This window comes from Chaetodon trifascialis, chromosome 10 (genome assembly GCF_039877785.1).
Source record: "Chaetodon trifascialis isolate fChaTrf1 chromosome 10, fChaTrf1.hap1, whole genome shotgun sequence".
Lineage (NCBI taxonomy): Eukaryota > Metazoa > Chordata > Actinopteri > Chaetodontiformes > Chaetodontidae > Chaetodon > Chaetodon trifascialis.
This window is the reverse complement of record NC_092065.1, coordinates 25,525,604-25,537,946: the sequence shown is the minus strand read 5'-3', so window position 1 is coordinate 25,537,946 and position 12,343 is coordinate 25,525,604. Positions and strand designations below refer to the sequence as shown.

Genomic DNA, 12,343 nt, shown 5'->3' with positions numbered 1-12,343 from the left:
TGCTGCACTGTGCTGATACAGAACAGAAATATGAGCAGGTGTGACGTGGGTGATTTGTCCACATGGCCTGGAGCAGTGGTTTGCTCAAACTCAGCTCAGTTTAAAGTTGAAATCCAGCCCAGTGTGGCTGACCGAGGTCTTTGTAGGCGACCCCAGAGGAGCCCTTTATTTTTCAAGCACAATTGCTCCAAAGCCAAATTCTCTTGGTCTTTTTCTTTCTCTGTCTCTTGGAAAAGAAGGCAAAAGAATAAAGACAGAGTTTTCAACATGTGTCCAAATTTATCAGTGCAAATATTCTTGCTCTCTTACTTATTTTGCAGTTAATTCACCACTTTAGCTCAGTGATGTGCACACAGTGAAAAGCAGTGGTTGTTTCTATTGCTTTTCACCAGTTCAATGGGAGGTTTTGTTACCTTGCCAAATGACCACCTGGTACCAGAGTCCTGCAATGAATTGGGTCACTGGTTCATGCTCCTTTCAGGGAATTATTTGTAAGTGGGTGGTCTGAAGGTGAAATAAACAGGAGAAACGTATAAAGAAGAAGCTGTTTTAGGTTCACCTTTAGCTCTTTGATTTATTTTCAAGTTGTCAATACAATGTTGTCATGTTCATCACGTTTTAAGTTGACATTACCCGAGATTTCCATCAGGTGCATATCCATGACATCGTGTATGCCATGTGTATTTGCTCCATCCTCCACATGTCTCCAATCCTCACTGGTTGTGTTTCAGAAGAGGAGGACTGTTCTGCCTGCCCAGCTTTGTTGACTTGCTCACTCAGTCATTTTCCCTTGATTTTTGTGCTTCTACCATGATAATAAGCTTCATAGTTTATTTATTCATTAACTTTTGTCTGTTTTAATTGCATTTATTGTTGAGGTATGGTTGGGAGTCTGCACAGGGTGCTTTATTTTGAAAGTTTACTGGATTCTCTACACTGTTCCTGTGTCTGACTTCCAGTCTTGCTTGATCTGCCTTGTGCACACATATTCTCCATGGAGCACAGCATAGATACGCTTCTGAAACAGAGATGCTACGTGCCTGCTGGATTAGCATGTGTTGACTAGATTGGCAGTGATCAGATCTGTCATTCATGTCACGGGTGGAACATTTGGAATCCTGTTTTTGGCCAAGTTTAATATTTTCCACTTGTATCTTGTTTTTGGTCTCCACCAACTCAACCAACTCGTTTCACTCTGTTCATCAGGTAAATGCTCACATTATCTGTCTGCTGTTGGGTGCTGAGCAGGTAGGTAGGAGTACAGTGAATGTGAAACAAATTATGAGCCTTACACCAAAGCCATAAGCTGAAAGATGCTGTAATGATCCGTAGTCAGATCTCTGTGGGTTTGTCATTATGAGTGACAGCTCTCACATGCAGGTCATTATGTGACCTATTATTAACATTGATCGTAGTACCCATAATTCTCTGGGCCCTCTGAGCCCATTTAAATAGAGGACAGGTCAAGTCATAAATGGGTCAGATTTTGTCCAAAATTGATTTAGAGTTTGCGGGCAGTGGGACAGTTCTGGCATTGACCTTTGTGGATGTGGGGTGGGTATAGGTTTGTAAAACTGGACTCAGGTGACACCACCGGAGATGAAGCAAAGCTGAGAGGAGATGAGTGGGGAGAGAATTCGTTTTCAGTACACACTTATTCGCAGTTCCAGTCTCAGACGTCCCTGTCTCGTTTATTCTCGATCCATCTCCTGATTTCACCCTCCCCCCTCTGCCCTCCCCCTCTTTCTTTTCTCCTCCTCTTGCATTGCTGGCCACGAATTTGGATTAAGTGTACAGTTGTTACGGCCAGACGCAAGTCGGCACAACCCCTGTACTTTCACTGCACGTCTCTTGATTGATGCTCTCATATCTATTGCTCACACACATTCAGCAGCTCTCTGATAGAAGCACACTGTTAGCATTGGCTCTGTGCCTTCTCCTTTCTCTCAGTAAGTTAGACTCCAATCACTGGAAGATCTTGCTGGCAGGAGAGAGAGACGACAGTGATAGAGAGACAGATAAAGGCAGCAAGATAAAGTAAGAGCCAACAGAGAGCGAGGACAGAAAGAGAGAAAGTCAGAAAAAAATGGGGGGGTGGGGGGAATGCATAATACATTTTCCTGTAATATGCTGCTATTGCCATCCAAGTGTATGAGTGTACACTTGTCTAAGTTGCAGCGCACTGCAGAAAAGTGGAAATGGGCAACACTGACACTTAAAATAGCAGGACTAAGCTCTTGTGTAGTGCTGGTGGTGTGTATCTGCCAACGGGGTTATACATGAGAGAAAGCAGAGTTTGCTAAACAAACAGAGCAGAGATATGTGACCTTCCTCTCTCTTAATATATACGTACTTATAGCCATTCAGATATTCAGATTGGCTGCTTTCCCCTTCAGAGCGTTCAATCATTATTCTCTAAAGCCTCACAGAACCACGTGGGAATCACTTTTTGCACCTGTGTTGTTGACACTCATTTCTGTCTCATTACGCATCACAGTCCTCGCTGCTGGGCATTTTAATCAGCCAAACAGCAGTTTAGCTTCTGGCCTTTCCGGTCACACTACCCATCACATGAACTCTGTCATTAAAAGAACGGTCGTCTCTCATCCAATTTCGTCTGATTGTTCAGTAAGCCAAAATGTAGGATAAAATTAAGGTAAGATTATACAAAGATTACAAGTGAAACAATACTATAAAGACTAAGCACTGGCATCTTCATCATCATTTCTTTTTACATTACATAAATCGCCCTTTGGCTCTGAAATCATCTCACAGATCCCTGGAGGGGCTCCAGAGCCTGCAGTTGAGAACCAATGCTCCACTACCCCAATCCAATTTACCTCGTAAAATTAGCGTATGCATGACCTGACCAATAGCCCTCGATCGTTATGGCTCTATTGTGAAACACGACGATGCACATTCAGAGAGGGAGGTGAGGGCATGAATGTCCATCTCCCCCCTTGAAATCCACACAGGCTCAGCAGAAAAACAAGCTGCGCTGTAAGGGAGAGATGGATAAATTCAGCATATGCTATGGGAGTTTCACTTGGACTCTAACCTGATCTGGACATTAAACTGAGCTGTGAGCAGTTGGTATGAGCCTGTGCAATTTCCCTTCCCAGTATAAAGGGGAATAATTGAAGGTCAGATGCTGTTATTATTTTTAACACCCACAGTCATGTTTATATATAACTGATGTATCTAATATGCATGAAATAGATGGTGTTACTACTGCAACAGGTGCCACCAGCATTACCAAAACCACAGCAGCCGACGTGTTTGCTATAGTGTTCAGAGGAAGTCCTCATATCTCAGTGACATTGTTTGAAGAAGAAGAAGAAGAGACATACTTTTATTATCACGACACAAACATGCACACACTACATGCACACGTCATGCTTTTGTGAAATTATTTCTCCGCGTTTGACTCATCCTGGAATGTCGTTCCTCCGCGGCAGACCAGGAGCGGTGGGCTGCCAGCCGACAGCGGCGCCCAGGGGCCCAGTTCCTTTTTGTCACCATTGGTCAGGTGGACTAATCAATGCACTAATCAATATTTTATTTTGTATACAAACAATGAGAGCAAGGATTATTTATCATGGAAAATTGTGACAATCCCAGAGCTATAGAGAGTGTAGTGGATGCCTAAACAGGCAACTGTTTGCTAACATGTTAGCCAATAATAAGGTAATACAAATGTGTGTGTGCCTATGTGTGTCATTATCAGTGGATTGTGGAATTCTGGCCCCAACTGACCAAACGTTTATGCCACTCAGACTTCTTGATTTGGGTTAGAAAAAGACCATGGTCACAAGGGGGAAGCCATCGTTTGACACAAGGTTCAATTTACCCGAGATGAGGAGCACTGCTCAGCCTGTGAAAACAGCTGTATGGCCTCTGGGAAAATAACTGTGGTGATGTCATAATGATGTCATCAGGGTTACCTTGACTTAAATGTGAAACCTGGGTATGTGGCGTTTGAAAGCAGTGGATTTTTAGGAGGCAGGAAGGGTCTCATGAAAGATGCTGTTGAGTTGTATCATGGGAAATGTATGCCCCACCATTCTTTTTAAAATCTGTCTCTTGTGAGTCACCAACATTTTGACCAAGGGACCAATACAGACTGCCGCCTCCATCACGGTCACACGCTTTGCACACATAATCATCCACTTCACTTCTTCCTTATGCTACTTATAATGGACCGTCATTACTCACATGACCACAAGAGGATCTCATTAGGACAACACCAACAAACATGTAGGTCATTTATGCATTTTAGCAAATTCCCAATTCTGTCATTTTTCAGCATGAGGACAGTCTCTGTGTTGTCTAATGTCTCACATGTCTCTCTATACTGAAGATGTAAAGTACTATGAAAGTCCCATCATTATGCAAGAAGGGTTTAAGTCAGTTAAGATTATGTGACAAACCATTTAAGATCATGTGATTGAGTGTCTCCACAGAGACATGATTTACAAAGAAGAGTCACAACAACCAGCACATGCGCTCTGATCGGTATCAAATGAAGCAAATTGAAAAGCACTTTCATGGCAAAACCTTTTATTAGAAAAGTAAATTGTCCAACTCTGACCTCATCAGAGACCCGCCTTTGTTATTAGTCACCTATGTGCATTCAAACAAGAACCAGCATGAACAACCACTCTATGTCACTACTGCTTGGAAGAGGTGCATATCTTAAACAAACAAGAGCAATAATCAGCATTTATGCAAAGAGCTCTCCTTTACAGCACTCACTACTCAGCTTTTATCTTCTCTCTAAATGAGCTCTTACCACAAATCAAATTGTGTCTCTCTCTTAGTCTGTGTGTCCCACCCACACCTGCTATTGACACAAAAACACACACAGATGCACACAATAAATGCCAGCATGTTGCTCCTGGTGCATTATAAGCAGGCAACAAGCTTCATTCTCCCTCCTGCTCCCAGATCCCTTTGAGTTATCTGAGACAACTGAAGAACAAGACTCAGATCAGAGCGAGATGGAGCTCATCTGTCTCAGCACATTCACAAGAGCGACATTGGATTAGCTGTCAAAATACGTTTGTTACATCCTCAATAAGTATTGGTTAAGACTCAGTTTTTTTGTGCTCTGAAAGATTTTTGCGGTGTTTTCTGCGCAGATAAATACCAGACCCTCTGCAGAATTGCATGTTTTTAATTATAACAAAAAAGATAAAATGCTTACAGATCATTTAAACTCACCTATTTCTTTTAATAAACCTGAAATGATAGCTTCTTTTTTTAAAAAGTCACCTTTAATGAGACACCTTGATAGTCAGACACTGGACTCCTGCCAGCTCCAACCACATTTTTCTGCGTCCTCTTACAACAGAGGGCAATCCCTTACCAAAACATACACTCTTATACACACACACACACACACACACACACACACACACACACACACACACACACACACACACACACACACAAGCCCTGCCTGGGCTGTGAATGCAGCTCTAGCAACTCAGAGTAGCCCCTGAGGGTGTAGCTCTGCAGTGCAGTGGAAAGAGCAATATAACGGTCTGCTCTCTAACATTGGGGTCACAGTGTTTGCCTCACGATGTGGCACTTTCTGCCACTCAAGCAAAAATCTGGACAAATCACCTCGCTGTCCTGAGAATTATTGCGCAATGCAAGCAGAATATACAGCCCACTTTTGCTTTTTGCTTGCTTTTGTGTGTGCATGCTTAAAGTGGATGTGTGTATTTGTGGCTAAATGATGACACGTGTGATCATTGTCTTTGTGTCTCATTTGTTTTGGCCTTCTCTGGTTTTGGAGATAACCATGTATAACCAGATATGAATATTCCTAATGGCTTTTTAATGTCTTTCTAATTTGCCCTTTAAAGGGCTCTAATGGACTGTCCCCATGTTTTCACAGAGGGAAGGAACAGCGGATCTGACTCATTTACTGGTTACCTTTGAGCCTGCACTAAAGCAAACAGAAGCATTTCACTTCTTCAGAACTTCTGCTGTTGGATAAAACACACCCTGATATTTAACTCAACAGTCTGTGTAGCTCCATTGTGTTTGGCTGTCAGATGTGGAGTAACCCACATGTCTGACAGAGGTTCCCAGGGTTTGAGCTTCAGAGTGAATCTGAGAGGTTATGTGGGATGAAAATGAACATTTAAGGGAAGATTGTAGGAATGAATACAGGCCAGTTCAATCCCTGGCTAACATTGAGGGATTTAGACACGAGGGCGTCACTGGGAAAGACATAGCAGAGTATAAAAAGTTAGAACGAGATATTACATAGCACATTTTCAGTTGTATAGTTGCCGTTGATGTCTGGATTCAGATACAGAGGTACCCCATACACTTTGTCATTAAACTGAATAATTAGATATTTTGGAACATACAATGAGATTTATCCCACTTTCATTTTTTCAGTCCGTGTACATATCTTTAACATGTAACACAGCGGTCATTGTGTGTGTCTGATAGTGAAGTTCGTGATAGGAGGAGTGAGCCATGTGAAGGTTAATAATGCGTGAGCCTGACTCTGTTTTATTGGCTTAGCCGGCCTCAGGACTCACGTGGGTGCTCTATGTGTGTTTGCTTATGTATGTATGTGTAACAAAGAGGGAGGTGTGCAGAAAGAAACCATGCACATAATGATATATACGCGTCGTTATTAATAGTGCATTGCCTCTTCTGTTACAATAAAACATGCGTGTTGGTTAACGGTGGTAATCACTGCCAGGGAAAGTGTGTGTGAGTGAGAGCGTGAGGGGAAAGGTGTGAGCAGAGGTTGATTGCAAAGCCATTTCCCAAGGCTTTGTCGCGCTCTGTTAGCTGAGGAGTTCCATTTCAAAGACAATTTGTCTACTGCTGAGCACTTTGGCAACGAACGGCCTTGTGGAGAAGAAAGTCTGTCATCTCGCGTGTGTGTGTGTGTGTGTGTGTGTGTGTGTGTGTGTGTGTGTGTGCGTCTGAGGAACTTCTAGCTGCACGTGTGCATTCTGTGCACATATGAGTGATGCGCCACTGAACATATAAAAACAACTTAGAAATACTTTTGCTTATAATGTGTATGTGTGTGTGCGCACATTCTTGTGTGTACACAGCAAAGTAGTGCACTAGAGCTCCTAAATCAATCACTTATGACATTAACACAGATGCAAGTCCCTTCCAATCACCATCCACTAGTCATCAGTGGCCGGCTGAGTGACCACATTAACAGGGTCGTGATCTGCTCTTTGGCTTGTTTTCAAGGCGTTGCTCGCTTGGCCGTTTGCCCGCAAGATTTTCGGAGAGGTCCTCCATCATCTTTAAACCTCAGGCCAACGGGAGCTGCTGCTGTTGCAGTCAGCTACGCATGCATGCACTCAGCGTCAGAGCCTATGCACAGGAAGTAACTGTGGGCCTACTTTCACAGCATTTTCTTTTTCATTCAGCACCATCTTTAACAGACAACACAGCGTCTGCTTTCTTTCACTGAACATATCATTGACAAACCTTAAATGAAATGAAATGCTTTTGACCATAACATTATGTCCTTCTGTCTCATTGATAGCTGTACTGTCACAGTCTCAGTCTCTGATGTGCTTTAGATTAGTTAGTCTTGTTTTCACCTTTTTTTTTTTTCTTTCCATGTAATTGGTAGCTGGTGTTGTTGCTCATTTGTATTTATGTTTTCACCCAAAAAGCATAAATTACAGTTGTATTATTTTTTCTATATGTTTTCTTAGCAGGCATCAGGTGTCCAGTGGAGTCATACAATGTATCCTACAAATACATCGAATCTCTTGTCTGTGTGTGTCTATGGGGCTGTCTGTCAGAGGGATGCAAGGAACTGAAAAAATAAAGGACCAAAATAAATAGTAAAACAACTTGTCTGCAAGACAGAGTGTAGTTGATGTTCTGGTGCTTATATGGTTACATATTTCGCTTATTTTCTCTCAGGTATGCTGTTCTGCGAGACCCAGCAGCCTGGCTGAGTGTGAACCCGGTCAGAGGGACTGTCAACACTTCGGCCGCGCTGGACCGTGAGTCGCCATATGTCCATGACAATAAATACACAGCTGTCTTCATAGCCACAGATAACGGTGAGTGTCAGATACCCCACTGCATGAAAATGATGAAAGATAATGAGACACACACAGTATGTGACATATTATAAATAATGTGTGAAACCTTTACATAAATATGAGTCAATTTTGCTACTGAAGGGGTTTGAAATACCAAAACTGATGCCTGGTAGATAATTCACTGAAAACCACCATTTGATGCACAAAGAGTGTTAAAGGTTTGTTTGGATCAAATAAATGCTGCGCTGTTTGTCTGGACAGTGATAGGCCTGGTCGATAAAGTGACAAAAATAAAAACAGTACGAATGTCCCATTTGTACTGTTTAAATAAAAAGTGTAATACAATGACACCACCGTCAACAAAAATATAAAGCTCACATCAACTACTTCAACTTCAACCTGATGCAAAGTGTGAAGTGTTTTTCAGGGTAAAGGTGTGATAAAGATTCCACTTTACCTCCTACCATAGATTAATCTCATTTGCATTATACAAAGAATTCACGGATGGTGAGCGCCGTGCAGAATCGTTGAAGTAAACAGGAAGAAAAAGCAGAAACAAGGCCTGCCTGTGCATTCTTGGAAAGGACTGACCCTGTCTGTTAGTTTCACCTAGCCACAGTGAAACTGCCGTTATCCTGTGGTGACAATGGGATGGCCTTAAGTGGCACTGTTTCTGTCAGACCATATGGTGGCTGGTTGGCAGTGTCAGTGGAGCTGCTGCTCTGAGACTTTCCGAGGCACAGATGAAAGTGTCAAGAGCCCCAGCACATCTCTCCCTTTTCTCTTGGCTTCTCCCTTCCCTGTGTCTCTCTGTCTCTTTGTCCCTTTGTCCCCCCCATCTCTCTCTCTCTCCCTCTTGCTCTCTGTCTCTCTCCCTATCAATCTATCTGGTCTCCTGTGCTCAGGGAGATTCTGACAGATCCATTAGAGGAACTGAAAGATTCTATTAGTAGGCAGCAGAATAGCACTGTTGTGCTGGAGAATTTGGCAGCCTTGGAAAGATGAGCGTTTGAAAGAGGAGTCATGATGAGGGGGAGAAAGTGGAGGGAGTGGAAGGGTCAGGGGAAGAAGAGAAAGGAAGGGACATAAGAGGAGATAACAGGAGAGAGATATAGAACCAGGGAAGTGGGAAAGGAACAGGTGGAGAGGATAAATGAAGATTACGAGTGGGCAGGACGGGAGGTGTAAGTTTAGTGTTGGAGCCAGAAGAAGAGCCAGGCTGAGAAGAAACTGTACAGCTTGATGTATAAAGTTTCAAGGTACTCATTGAAACTCTTACACAGTATATCTACATTAAAGATATACTTTAACATTTTGGTAAACATGAAGCTGAGACCAGCAACAGCTTAGCTTAGCACGAAGACCAGAGGAAAAAGCTGGTCGGACTCTGTCTAAAGAACACAAAATCCACCTTTCAATATCTCCAGAACACACTGATTAATACATTACATCTCATTTGTTAATCAAGAATCCAAGTGTAAAGCAAAACTTTGAGCTAAATTCTAACATCAGAACGATAGCATACATTACAATCGCAACGCTAGCATGCTTACGTTAGGCAGATTTAGTGTTTACCATGTTCCCCAGTTCAGTTTTAGCTGACTGATACTAAACACGGTTGTAGAAGTACATCTGAAGTTGTCATCAGTTTTGCAGGTAGCCTACTTGTTAACCAAATTATTGGACAAATTTTAATTTTGACCTGATGATGGCGCTAGATGAGAAGTCAGAATAAAGGGATGGACCGACCAGCCGTGCCGTCCACAGCCTGTCTATTTATGTCTAAGAGGTAAGGTTAGACTGTCCATGTTGACTCTAGCCCTCTATTCTACCTACGCAGACATAAGCAAGGAGAGCCATGAAGTTCCTGCACCCCGATCTTTAACACCCAACCTGTATTGATGCCTGTGCATGTGGTGTGTGTGCATGGCTGAAATGTGAGCAGAATACCGATATTGGCTCGACCCCCGCCTCGCCTCTTTCGCTGCACGCGCTGTCAATGACAGGACAAATTTGCTCCTTCTCCACAGCGATCTGTGCAGTGATTGTATGATAACCCACCTGTGTAGACTACAAACAGGGTATCAGCTGACCCTTAGATCTTCATCTTTAAGTGGAGACATCAGATGAATACATGTCTATGCTGCGCTGGAGAGGAGGAAGGTGAGAGGAATAGACTTTTGTCAAACGGAAAGGGAGGAGGTCAGAGGAGAGGCATATGACAAGTACCTGTACATAAAGGAGAATTGGGAAAGCATGTTCTGGAATAAAAAGAAAATTGATTGAAAGAAACAGATCTTTAAGGGAGGTTACAGAGAGGTCTGCATTACATTGATGTGCAGTTTTTCTAGGTATATTTCATCACACACGATCCTAAAAATCGACTATCAACCATGAAATTAGATTTTTCCCCGCTGAATATTTGCCAGTAATCTTAACTCTTGTGCGTAACTGAAGGCCTGAGAGTGTGTCAGGAATAAGGATTTTGTCCTTTGTCATGGGCTGTCCCATGGCCAGTTTAAGCCAATTTGACCTTATGTACTAGCTTGAAACGGGAAGTATACTCTTGGTGAATGTTTTGCATGGTTAGCAACAGATTGACTGCAGCTCTCGGTGAGGGCAGGTCAGCTGGAGCAGCTCTCCAGGCAGCAACAGATGGTGAACGATGGAGCGGACATACTACAGGGAGGGAAGGAAGGAAGTTGGGATCAGGGAAGAGAGACAAAGACGGTAGACGCAAATAGCACAAAGGACAAAAGGGGAAAGAAAAAAAGAAAGGAAAAGTGAAGAGAAGGGAAGAGGAGAAGATCTGGGGGTGTGACAAGGCAGTGAAGAAATAATAATGTTGATATCAGGGTTAGGTTTATTTCTGGACATTGTCTCCCTCCTCGCATCATGTGTGTCTGAGTTAATGGCTGAAAAGTCACGGCCCAGTTTTGCCTGGGCAGCTGCACCTGGCATTTTGTTGGAGCAATATTGTTTGAGGAGATTTTTGAGTTCCAACCTGAGCAGAGGGCTTGATGGGCTGTTTATATAAACTCTCAGCAGTGGCTTCTGGTTTTGCACGCCAACTAATTCTCTTCTGCTCTCTGATTCCCCACCGGGACACCAGCTGTTCCCGCATCTTACCCCCTTCCCTTTCCTTCACATTAGTGTTTGTATTCAGTGTTGGCAGATCAGTGTGTTGGTGTGTGGCGGGATCGTAGTTGTGTGTTCATCCTGGTTTTTAATGTCTTTGTCCTGGTACACGCAGTGCCTCCCTAGCCTGCCCCGGCGTATCCACTCACTACATTATGTTGTGGTTCAATGTTTTCTCCTGCTCCTCATTTAAATGTTAAACCGCCTCCTGGTGGGAGCCATTTGTCATTGGGAGGCATGAATACATTATGAAGGCCCCAGTTGTATGAAATACGGTTGCGCACACACATCCACACACACATGCAGTCTTCAGTGTCTGCTGCCACCAATCCTCCGATTAAAAACTCCTAAGTTATGCACGACGGAGTCGAGCAGTGTTTGCTTTGAACACATGGACGTACGGAGGAGAGACCTCCATTTGGACCAGAGCTGACGGTGTTTGTGTGTGTATGTATCTGTATCACAGTGAGACAACCTTCACACAGACAAAGAGAGCTTTGTTAATTACGGGAATATTAAGTATTACACACACATAGAGTCAGACCGAGCGGTGTGATAAGCCTCAGCATTCATCACAGTCAGATCACATCCCCTCTGGTTTAAATCAAAAGCAGCAGGCAAAGGGAGAGAGAGGATGCTGAATTCTAATGGCTCGCAGAACAAAACTCTTTGGTGCTCAGATAGATGTAAAATTAAATAGGGCTGTGTGTGTGCGTGTGTGTCTTTCCATGTTTGTGCAGTATGTGTGCATCTGTCCATCTCTCTGTGACAGGTCTGCATAATAGGTTCATCATCTCTTCTCTCAAAAGAGGCAAAAGACTGACAGTGTTAGCCAGCTGTCAGTAGCAGAGATTACCTCTGTGTGTGCGTGCGTGTGTGTGTGCGCGCGTGCGCACCTTTGTGTGTCTCTACATGTGTCCGTCTTTGTGTGTGATGTCTGCCGCTGTGCTGCCTCATTGCTATACTAAGTGCTGGGAACCAGTGTGCTGCTCATTGCAGTAATGGGCTGAGTAATTTCCCTGTTTCAGGCCAGCCCAGATACAATGGATTTACTGCTAAGTGTCTGTCATGTCCCCAGCACACTGTGAGGCAGCCCGGCAGGCTAAATGCAGAGAGATAGGCTCATGTTGTGTCTTTAGAAGACTGTG

The 12,343-nt window shown here is 43.4% G+C and overlaps 1 protein-coding gene across 1 annotated transcript in view; it reads left to right on the top strand.

Annotated features, from left to right (window-relative positions):
• Positions 1-12,343, top strand: part of cdh13 (cadherin 13, H-cadherin (heart)) — a 244,259-nt gene that overhangs the window by 200,503 nt on the left and 31,413 nt on the right. The window contains exon 12 of the mRNA XM_070971981.1: positions 7,933-8,075. Within this exon, the coding sequence (XP_070828082.1) occupies positions 7,933-8,075 (143 nt within the window). The remainder of the gene's footprint in view (positions 1-7,932; positions 8,076-12,343) is intronic.